This window comes from Brachycentrus maculatus, unplaced genomic scaffold (genome assembly GCF_059751285.1).
Source record: "Brachycentrus maculatus isolate JH-2025_06_01 unplaced genomic scaffold, ASM5975128v1 h1tg000078l, whole genome shotgun sequence".
Lineage (NCBI taxonomy): Eukaryota > Metazoa > Arthropoda > Insecta > Trichoptera > Brachycentridae > Brachycentrus > Brachycentrus maculatus.
The window spans coordinates 396,764-409,100 of record NW_028280832.1 but is presented as its reverse complement, the minus strand read 5'-3'; the positions used below and the strand labels follow the sequence as shown (position 1 = coordinate 409,100).

Here is a 12,337-nt window from a genome sequence, read left to right as displayed (position 1 = left end):
CCTACAATGGTGTTGCCACCATTTCCACAGATAAAGTTTGTCCAATCATAAAAAGTATTCGAACGAGAGTCCAGGGGCTCTATCACAACCATATCACTTGATGACTTGGAAAACTTACGCTTTTATTTTGTCGGCATCTATATTGTAGTTGATAAGGCCTTCCCACAGGAAAAATTTGCTTATTTTCCAAGTTATTGAGTTGATATTGCCATGGGATATGAGTGCCACTGGAGTCACCAGTTTTTTTTCCTGTGATATCATTTATTTATATGCAAATCTATTAAATGTTTTTAAAAATATGTTTTAGGGGCACAATGTATAATTTTCATATAGATCAGTTTACATGGAAACCTAGTCTTTCACCAAGGAACATATTTTTTTATTTATACATCAAAATAATCATAATATGATTATTTTGAACGGCACATTAATATATATTATTTAATGTTTTATAGATATTATTTGATTTTAATACAAATATTGTTATCCATTTACTTTTTAATGAAATTCAGAACTAAGTTCATATTTCTTTTATAGATTTTTAAATTGCAGAATATAATAAAAAAAGGTGCATGATATTATATAATATGGAATACATATTTGTGAATTTAAAAAAATAAGACGATATTTCAAGTCATTTTCTTTTTTTCAAACAAGTAGCTGGTCGCATATATAGTGGTATTATATGGTGGGTCGTTACTTGCCACTGTCTGATTATACAAGGTCCTCCTGCATTTCCTTAGTCAATATATCGCTTGTACAGTCTGTCAAGAAATTAAAAATAATTTTGGAAGCTGGTGTACCCAACTTGATGGCAACACTTATCGTTTATAAGATATTGATCTATCATATTCTCAATTACAATACTCAAATTAACTTCTTAACTTGTGCATTACTGGGACACTATTTTATTTATTGTTTCGGCATTAACTTTGTGGTAAGACATGTTACAGTGATTAATAAAAAACACTTCGTTTTTTACCACTTGAGTTTTATTATAGACTACATGTTTCAGAAGTTAAACTTCCATCATTTAGGTCTGTATAATAACTAAAATATAAAATATAAAATTGTTCTATAAATAAGGAGAGGGGAAAGTAAGGGGAAGGGGTTAGTCAAGGGACGGAGTTTGAAAACAAAGGAAAAATGGAAAGCAATGGTGAAGAATTTTGAAACAGTATATTATTTAATAAATTATTATTAGAATTCAGGTTTTTTTGGATTTCTAAATTTTCAAGATAATTCATAATTTGGCCTTTATATGGAACAAGGTGTAATAATTTTAATTTATGAGAGTGAAATGAGTGATTAGTATCTATTATGTGATTTGCAAATTCCGAAAAATAATTACTAACAAGACCGCTATGATGTTCTTTAATTCTAATCTTTAAATTTCTCGCAGTTTGGCCAATATATTTTAAATAAAATACTCAAGTGGTAAAAAACGAAGTGTTTTTTATTAATCATTGGGACACTACTTATTTGAGTCCCGTGAAGTAAATGTACTAGCTGATGTAGCTTTCCAATTTCAATGGTAATAATGCAACAATAACTTTATTTGGTGTTGTCATTCTCAAAATATACAAAAATTGACAGACTGTATATATATTGCTACCTTTACTTTAGTTACATACATGAACACAAAGTGTTAAAAATATCTCGATAGGAAGGTGCGTTAATGAACACATGTAATGCTTTGTTTTAAAGCATGTAAAAATAAAGATGAGCTTAAAGGAAGAGTGATCTATGTATTATTATTATTTAAGCATACTATTAGAGTATTGTCAATAGTTTCCATGAATTGATTTGGATGTTTAGCTGTTTTACTGTTGATAATTGGTGCTTTATATTTCCCATATGTACAACAATACATAATTTTATTATATAAAGCTCGGTTCACTCTCTCTGATAACTTTGCCTTTACATTACCTTGTTTCATCATTAAAAGGTGTTGTTGATTACTAAAATTATTGAATAAACTACTGTACTAAGGATATACCCACAGGTAATTCGTATGTTTGATGTAACCAAATTGTATTGAATATTTGTGTTCACATATTTGTGTATTATAATGTTAATCAATAAAATGTATGAATAATCTAATATTGTTTTAAATTTTTAATGTATCATTTCCAATCACAATGGTGACAAAATACATTTTCGGTACTCTGCGATTATATAAACTCTCACTGCGATAACTTCATTATAGTTAGTGTTTCTCGTACCTGTGTATGTATTATTACTACTACTACTACCATTATGCCGTTTTCCTGTAAAGGTAGGCATAGAGGATGCTTACCCCCTCCCTTCCTCTACAACCATGCATCTAGTCAAACATCCATATCTCCAATATGTTGACTTTTGACACAACCAGATTTTAGGATCTGATTGATTTGGGCCTGCCAGGTCATCCTCATTTTGTTTTTCCATTCACTTTTCGCCCACTCCTTTCAAGAACGTCATAAATCAAAAAACTTGATTTTTCAGGAGAACGTTTTTAAAGTTTTAAAATATAATACAATGTATTAAAAATAAATATCAAGCCACTTATTGAAGTTTTTACTGTGCAACAGATCTTTTTAAGTAAAATCTAAAGGTTTTTTCTCCATTTGAAAAATTTTAAGTATTTTTAAAAAAATATTTAAACAATACCTTTTCTTCAAAATGCAAAAACGACACTTTCTGCCCTGTAGCGGGTAAATATTAAGTTAAAAATATGCCGCTTTTGCTGGGATATAGTACGTTTTCTGGGCATTCCGAAAACATGCATAACTCAAAATTGGCGATTTTTGATTTATGACGTTCTTGAAAGGAGTGAGCGATTTGTCGCATATAATTTTTAAGTCAATCTCTTGTCATCCACTCCCTCCAAATATCCAAACCACATCAAAGAATCTTTCTTTATCAGTGGCTTTCTTTAAAATTTATGATGTAAGTATGTCTTTATTATTATATCATCTGGAAAGTAAACAAACGTTTTGCAGAACTTCATAACTCAATGTGTAATATTAAAATTTTCATATTTGTATGTGTTTGAAAACGATCCCAAAAGACAAGAAAATTTGACTATGTATCCATGTTATATATATCCATGTCCGCCTCCGTAGCGTAATGGTCAGCACGCTCGGCTACCGTTCTGGAGGTCCCGGGTTCGATTCCCAGGGGGGGTCAAATAAATATAAGTGATTTTTTCACTGTAATATTTATTCAAAATTACCCTGGACTGGTGCCTGAAGCGGAGGGCTGATCACCTTTCCTTCGTGTGTAAACGATCAAGATAACACTGCGTTTATATGACACAGTGCCCTATGCACCATTGGGTTGTGGATAAGGGTTTTATTATTATCCATGTTTGGTTTTCACCTTTATTTAGATAACATTTACAAGTGTCCTTTGGTTTATATTTACCAAATGGTAAATAGGACACTTTATTAATGCATTGTTATCTTGGCCGTAAGCAATGTCAAAGTAATATCAAACCGTTAGTCCAGAATATTTCTAACTGTTATCTGCACCCAATGGTGCATAGGGCACTGCATTGTATCGGCGCAGGGTTATTTTGATCATTGATTAATTCATGATCAAATTAATATCAAATTGATTGTATGTGATGCCCTATATATAACGTGACCATTTATTTTTGTCCTCAAAACGGGACATCTACCAATGTTTACATAATAGTATGTATATTCAAGAAAACACACATTTTTTCATAGTTTTATGTATTAATAAAAAGAAAAGGAATGTTGATAAAGAAAATAAAAGGAATAAATAATAAAAATATGAAAAAAATATTTTGTTTTATACGGGACAGGCTGTCTAAAAACGGGACGGTCCCGTTCAAAACGGGACGTATGGTCACATTACCTATATACCATTAGGGGTTTGCCTAGAGGCAATTAATAAAAGTGAAAATACACTAAATTGTCATTTTACTTGATAATATATATATGGAAATAAGAAAAAGACATATGTAAACAAAACAAGTTTATTCAGTATAGTTAAGGTAGGAAGACAAGAGTTAGATTAAAAGATAGATAAAGAAGAAAATTCATGTGTTAGTTAGTTATCGAGAAGAGAATGTAGGTAGGTATTTATGGTAAGTAGTTATTGATAAAATGGAAAATGTTAACGAAGAAAGAAGGGAAAATAAGATGAAGATGAAAAATAAGAAATGACAGTATAAGAGTTAGTTTTTAAGAAAGTAATCTTTGGTTTCTCATTTAAATTAAACAAAAATCCTTCACGCAATAAAAACAGATTTCCCGGCAGCGCGCTTCACGGTCCAATTGTCCCGCAACAAACAAAATAACTTTAGGAAACTTTCTACTGTTATTACGTGACTCGCGGCTTATGGAAATCGTTAAAACACCTGTCATAATTCCCGACCGCGTGACAATGTCGTAAATTCACTTTTGGTTAGTCAAGTATACGGTGAGACAAGATCAATTAAATTGTTCTCATGTAAAAACAAATGAAACAATCGAAAGTGCATTTTTGACAGCTGTCAACAATGATGCGAGGCTACCAGCACACAAGTTCCGAACCCAATAATTGAGAAAATTAATAAAATATCGTGTAAATAATATAATATCTGCACATTTACCAGCCAACATATTAAAAATATTTAACTGATATTTTGGTCAATCACGCAGTGATAATATCCCAACATATATGTTAAATAATATTATAATATGTATAGTGTAGAAACACTCGATAGGGTGTTGCACACGTCGACCCTTAATTGATTACGAATTATTCGTTCATTGTAGATAAAAATGGCGAAGGCGGATATAGCATAGCAGATAATAGTTCATTTTTGCTTTATTTTATCGATTACTTGAATCTTTGGGTTAAGCTACTGGTAGGGCGTTTGTACACTACGTCTGGCACTTCAGTTAGCGTGATAAAACGATGATTGGCTTAGCTAGCTATTGGATTAGCTAGTGCTTTTGTCCATCTTTCTTCGGATCGGTGCTCTTCATCAGTGCGTGAACACGTTGCGCGTAAATTCGATCACGCTAAACTGTCGTAGTCACTTTTATTTTTCAAAACCAGACTGCTGGACGGTAAAATTCCGTGGTGCACAAGCGGCTGTAGTCTCACTTTACGCGGGTGTTCTGTTTGGGACTGGAATTCCAGTGAAAAGTCTCGCGTTTACTACGTAGTCTAGATAACTTAGCTTTCAACTAAATTAAAGCTGAACTTATCTACACTACGCAGTTGACGTGTTATCTTTTCACTGTCATTCCAGCGTAGGCGTTTGAAATAAATTCGGAAGGAAGTTGTTGCAGTTAGTTAGTTTTGGTGTGTTTAGTGTCCATGGGCGTGGACGGGGAAGTCTGCGTACCATCCGAAGGCACCGTGGTGTCCAGTGTGCGCTCCGTAGTCAACGTAGTCATGGGGGTCGTGGTGGCCGTGGTGTCCGGCGTGACGCGCTGGCCTCTCCTCGGAAGAAGCGGCATCTACGTCTTCATCAGCGACTAATAAAGCAAACAATTACATATAAATTATTAGGTGCGATACAAAAATAAAAATCCAATACAGTGTTTCACAAATGTGATGTTTCGAAAGTGTATCCGCAATTTGAAGGTTTTAATCTTGCAATCTCTCTGTATTGCGCACTTTTGATCTTGCTACCTTTTACCAAATTCTGTATTAAAAAAAAACTGAAAGTAGTCAGATGTGGTGCGAGTAAAAAAGGTTGAGTGCTCATTGTTATATATTGCCGGCTGTTCTGCTGGTACATATGCTTTTCGCCCTGTTCCTAAACCCGAGTGGTGCATAAGGCACCGCATCGAATCGACGCGGTGTTAGCTCGATCGTGATTATATCAAGTCAGGGTGATTAGTGTTAAGCTTCAGACTCATGGATATAGGAATGGAATAAGTTTATTTGGATGTTAATGACGTAGGTGAAGAAACTCAGGATGAACGGCATTACTGCCATATTGAAAAGTTGATGCAGGAGGAATAAGAAGAAGAAAAAAGAAAATAGCAATAATGGCCAGGGTTGCATACCCATACTCACTGGCTTGTATGAGTTGTTATTTTAGAAACGCATTTTTTCTTCTTTTAAACCTTACCCGCACCCATTGGTGCATAAGACATTGTAATTGCATAAATGCAGTGTTATCTTGATTGTTAATTACATGAAGGCAAAGTGATCATTCCTGGGCTCCAGATACCAGTGGATGATAATAAATATAAGAGTGAAATGTCACAAATATTTATTTTGTCTCCCCTGGCAATCGAACCCAGGGCATGTGTCGGGTTGTGGTCCCGTGTTAGTGTCGCGGACTCTTAAGTCGGAGTTTCTCGGTTCGAACCCACTCTACCACAACTTGATACCTATTTCTAGTAATGAGCCGCTTAGGCCCACGGAAATAGTATGAAATTGAAATATTTGTGTAAATAATAATGAAAAAAGCGCAAATATTTCTCTTTTTCTTTAAAAAATAATCAGCATTGTAGCCAGACACGCTAACCACTACACACGTACAACGGGCGTTTCTAATATCGTAGTCTTACAGGAGAATGTGACCAACTAACAAAATGTAAAATGTTCAGGAGGGCCATTTAAGTCACTTTTGCTTGGCAAGAAAATAAACATCAATGCAGTTAGTCATTTTTAACAAGGCAATATATTATGCTTTCAAGTTTAAAATCCATTGGGATTTTTTTTAAGCTAGTAAGATATCAAATAGTCAATGATCACATTTTTGTTCAAAATGTACTTGGTCACTTTCTCCTGTATGACTACGATATGTAGAGAAGAGAGTATACAATATACATGGTACCTACCAATCAAATTACGTTAATATTTACTTTTCATATAAATTTTCCACACTGCACGCACCCTTAATTTATTTTGGAAACTTCCCTAAATTATTTAGATATCACAAAGCCATAAATCTAAATGCAAAACGGCTTATCGTTTTCCTAAACAAGTTCAAACTTATCGAGTTTCGAAAGTTTCGAAGGGTTTAAGAACACGCCAATATTAATAGATACGTTGTATGTTGTATCAAAAAGATATCGTGTGTTTGAGCCATCACGATGAGCACAAATTATGAATGAGTGAAATTTAATATTTTGTATACTAAAAGTTCACTATTATTACCCACTATAAGACGAATTATATCATTCAGTGCTTTTTATCATTCTATCAAATAAACATGCGATTCTTTGACGTACATTTACATTTTTACATGACATCTTTTTTTAATAATTAAAATAACAACAACAAAAACATTTAAAAAGTGATTAAATGATTTGTTTTAAATGTCAAATACATAGCTTAAAATCAAAAGATTCATATTCATCTTCTTCTTCTTCTAACCCTTATCCGCACCCAATGGTGCATAGGGCACTGTATGATATAAACACATGAAGAAAAGGTGATCAGCCCTCCGCTGCAGGTATCAGTCCAGGGTAATACTAAATAAATATTAGAGTGAAAAAATCACTTATATTTATTTGACCTCCCCTGGGAATCGAATCCGGGACCTCCAGAACGGTAGCCGAGCGTGCTGACCTACGAGGCGGACACTGAATGTTAAATACATAACTTCAACGGATTAATATTTATATTACAATAGTTTCAAGCTGTACCCACCCACGCGTAGCTGTAGCTCTTATTTTTAAATGGAAAAGAAATAAAATTATGTAAATTTAAAAAAAATCGTTAATCTTTATTAGTATTGTGGTTTCAACCGAACCAAAACAGACAAATCTTAAGACGAATCAAAATCAATAAAATGTTACTTTTGGATGGCATTTTTACGTTTATATTTTCTCACGGGGAAAACTAAAGGCCATGTTAAATCGATCTTCGCATAGGTTACAAGTAGGTACCTATTATGGAATATGTTTCCCTAGAATGAAAGGTTTTCGCTTTTATAAACTCATATATCACGTTAACAGTGTGATAAACTTAACGAGGTGCAAATTGTAAAGTTGAAATAGTAAGTAAAACGGTTGAGAACGGTCAAGAGTCGATTTGTTTTAATTTATTTGTTGTAACCTCATGAGTGTTTAATAATGTCTTAATAAGACGAAACGCGTCACACATATATATAAATATATATATGTAAATAAAAGTAGAATTCAATCCAATAACCGTGTTTAATTTTGGATATATTACCCAACAATTCTACTACTACTACTACTACTACCATCACGCCGTTTCACCCAACAATTCGATTTGTTTTAAGTCAAATGTTAATATTAAAGCCCAACAATCAATACCCCGCCACTTAATTTTCGTTAAATTCTGGCAACATTTTGGCTTTTGAATTCAGACGATGTACGAATTCGTCGGTATTTTTTTTGGTTGGTGGTCCATGTGGATCACCAACCATTCATTTAGATGTTTTTTTCTCGTTCATCAACGCGCAATACTGTTTCTTTCTATCGGATGAGGTGTGTTGAGGGTAGAAGCTGTGTATGTGTATGCAGTGGTGTGCACAGAGAATTAATTAGGTTTGGCAGTAAGTAGAGGTAAGTAGTAAGGTAAGGTAGTACTACTAATAAGGTAGGGTAAGTACTGGTTGCGTTTTTATATGTCACTCGGGTAATAGGATAGGCACTGCTTTTCTGCCTATATGGAATGCAAGCCCGTGTATGATATTTCGCTTACCTTCCTGTCGAGTGTACTGAATGGCTTGGGAAGGCCCGTAGACGGCCTGGCGAGCCACCCGGTGGTGCTCCGAGGGGGAGAAGCTCAGGAACTGGATGTCCTCCACGGGGATGGCGATGTACTTGGGTCTAGCGGCCACCATGGCCACGAAGCATAGCGCTGCAGCGAACACGTAAACCTACACACAATACAAAACATCAAATACTTGAACCCTCGTACACAGTGCCAGATTTAGAGCAGTGGCGGCTCTAATTGTTATAAAAAAGTATTGAAAATTCAAATTATGTAATACAAAGATTAGAACAGTGTTTTCAGTTTTTATTTATTTATTGATTCGGTGTTTAATTTGTAGAACTCCATTTTAATTTACGTATTAATTTTTAAATCAAGCACAGATTTTTTGAGTCTACTTAGTTTTATTTTACTAACTATTTTTAATAAAACTATTAAAAATATTAACTATTGTATCCCATAAATTATTACTGCACAGTTAAAACTATTACTTAAGTACCTAGAATTGTATAGCTACATAAGGACCGTCAGTCCATTTAATCTTCGCATTCGTTTGAAAATGTCATAACTAGACGAAACAATTGTCACAATACTAATTTTTATGTATTTTTTTATAAAATACAACTTAGTAGACTCAAAAAATCTGTGTTTTATTTAAAAATTATAACATAAATTTTGAACGGGGGAGGCTGGAGGCGTTTGAGATGCTACTGGCGCATTTTGGGGATTGATCGGTCAGAACATGTAGGAACAACGAGGTACTAACCAGGGCTGGGGAGTCTAGATGCTTACTAAATAAAGTAGAACAGCAGAGAGCCAAATGTACAAGCCATAATATAAGAAACCCAGGCCTGCTTCTTACGATTGCGGAAGGCATGTGCGAAGACACAAACTACAGATGCTTAACCTAAATGGACCAAATTATCTCCGACATTCGTTGTAGCGAATACGCCGAGTTGAAGAGACGGGTGGAGACTGACCATCAAAGAAGTAAACCAATCACGAAGAAGATGTTTGACATTAACGGAAAAATCTTTAAAAAAATGCATTTCAAAAACTGTGTGAAAGTCGAGGGCGACCACTAGAAAATTGTTGCGGTTTCACACTAAAGGACATTATTATTATTATTATAAAATAATTGATTATAGTCTCAAACGAGTACGTATCTATCATTATTTTTAGAGAATGTCAACTTACAAACTTCATTTTGAGATAGGCGAACAAACGACAGTGAACTGACAACTTGGACTAGAAAGAAATATCATTTATACATAATGATATACTGTGTGATATTGGAGGGGGCTCCGTCTTAGTGCGATAGGTTTTTATTCATTTTTAGCTTTTTCCGGTAGATTGATCAGTTTTGTGAGATATATCCAGAGGTGCTCAATCATCCAATGATTTTATCTCAGTCCAATTTATTAAATTAAACAATTTGTACAAATATGAACGTAAGTATAAATAATATATATGTAATCATATTTCTATGCATAGGGCATCGCCGTTTACTAGATCACTAGATTTACTATTTACGCAGAACAAAACTCGTATTTAAGAATGGAAATGGAAAATGAACTGCCTAATGATAATTTGGGGTTGCATACCCAAACTTGTATTAAATTGTGGATTTTTAAATAAAATAAATATTAAAAAAACACCATTTTATTACATCTATTTTACGCATGTCTAAATCTTTATTTTAAAAAATTTGGGTTGTAACTCAGTTAGTAGTAGTGTAGTTACTAATTTCAACCAAAAATCTCGCCTATAAGTTTATTCTGAAAGAACTTGCAACTTTTCGAAATTTGTAGAATATTGAATAAAAAGTTGTTACTTAAACCAGCCAATGAAGCTCTGTAAATAAACAAACTACCTTACTTTAATCTCCAAACACATCTACACTAAGATTTCAATTAAATTGTTACGAAAAATCTAAATGGTAAATTTTAGTCTCTCGCTAAAAACTGTTTCAGCTTATATGATATTATTTTTTATCAAATTAAAAATACTTTAATTTTCATTGCTTACCCACCCACACGTAGCTGTGGCTTAGTCTGGTCCAATTGAAAAGAAATAAAATAGAAAGCCCACATATTTAATATGCTTGACTTTACAACACTTCAAAAAAAGATGAAACAAAGATGCCCATATTATTGATAATAATTCCCATACATTACAAATATTAATAAAAATATCAGCACTTTTATAATATGTTTACTGTTCCTTCACACTCATTAATAGATTATAGTTTTTTTTTTTTTTTTTAGATGGGAATTGCATTTATTATTTACCTTGCTTATTATGTACAAGGTTTATAGATCATTTAGTGGATTTTTGTTTCTTCTAGCTAATTAAAAATGTTTTTGTTTGAATCTGTGTTGGGAACAGGAGGGATCATCTAGTGTGGGTCAAATAGGAACTTCTCTGCATTTGCTCATTGTAATAGATTATAGTATGAATACACGTGATCTACTAAAAATAAATGTACCTACCTATGTAATAAAAAAATGGCGGAAATTATATTATGGACTTTTTGTTGTGTGACTTTTGCAAGTTAATCTTAGTTTCAATTAACACTGACTGTAATGTGCAAGTCACTTTATGAAATAAATTATAAGAATAAGAACCCCTGACCGGATAAAAACGCATTGCTATTCAAACGTTTCCAATAAATTGAGTGTTAAATATTTTACACTTCTTACAAAAAAGGCTAAAATGGTCATACTTACTGTGAAATTTACTACTGACGTGTAAAAAATAAAATTAATGTATCCATCCGTCTTGAACTAAGAAAATAGTTAAGAAATTGATATACAGTATTTGAATTATAATACACACACGCATATTTTTTTTAAAAAACTTACCATGTGTATCAAATGTAATGGTAGGTAGGTACACTTCGAGAAACTTCAACAATCGCGATCGGTGATACGAAAAAAATTTTGACTACGAAAAAATGACATAAATGTTAAAAAAAATAATGAAATCAAAGTTTAAGCGTTATACAAATATATTTGTTGAAGTGTAGAGAAAATCATCATAATGAGATACTTTTTTTTGTTCTTTCATAACTGTCACGATACATATTTTTTAAAGTAAATGTGTAATACAAAATAATAAAAGATAATCTCGATATTTATGTACCAAACATTATTTGTTTGAGATAAAATTTGCATTTTGTCTCATTTTTACCTCGCATGACGCCATTTTTTCGAAATGTTTTTTTTTCTTATTTTGAAATATTCAATTTGTATCAGTTTAGTTTTTCGACCACCATATCAAAAGTACCTACTCAAAGGCGGGTGGAGGATCTAGAGTGGGGCGATTACGTCAAAATCGACAATTCTCATTCTAAAAATGTATGGATCGAAAAGGGCGCTTGATTCGGGCAACGTCTTTTTCACTGTTATATGATATAAACCTGTTGAATTCAAAGATCGTAATTCGAAGTTAGGCTAGGTCGTCGTATTTTTATATTTTACCTCAAGAGATTCGTAAAAATAAGTCTCCAAATACACAAAGTAGGTTTTTTTTTTAAATTACCTAACATCCAAGTGACTCTAAAATCTAGCTATGGCTTATCGTGACCCTACTCAGGCTTCAACTTTTTAAGTTTTATAGCCTAGTGGACTTACTTTTAAAGTTACTATAATTTTATGTAATTCATGAGTGAAAATTCTAGGCG

The 12,337-nt window shown here is 33.0% G+C and overlaps 1 protein-coding gene across 2 annotated transcripts; it reads right to left on the bottom strand.

The window, feature by feature from the left end:
* Nucleotides 1–4,498: 4,498 nt before the first annotated feature.
* Nucleotides 4,499–11,828, bottom strand: LOC148311054 (uncharacterized). Of its 2 annotated transcripts, none has more exons than XM_088257313.1 (3): nt 11,517–11,828; nt 8,641–8,818; nt 4,499–5,483 (listed from the first exon to the last, which is right to left on the bottom strand). In XM_088257313.1, exons 1-3 carry the CDS (start codon nt 11,517–11,519, stop codon nt 5,314–5,316), a joined length of 351 nt encoding a protein of 116 aa, XP_088113439.1. In that variant the 5' UTR covers nt 11,520–11,828; the 3' UTR covers nt 4,499–5,313. The 2 variants fall into 2 exon arrangements, with proteins under 2 accessions (XP_088113439.1, XP_088113440.1); XM_088257314.1 differs by lacking the exon at nt 11,517–11,828 and adding an exon at nt 10,681–10,800.
* Between the last annotated feature and the right edge of the window lie 509 nt (nt 11,829–12,337).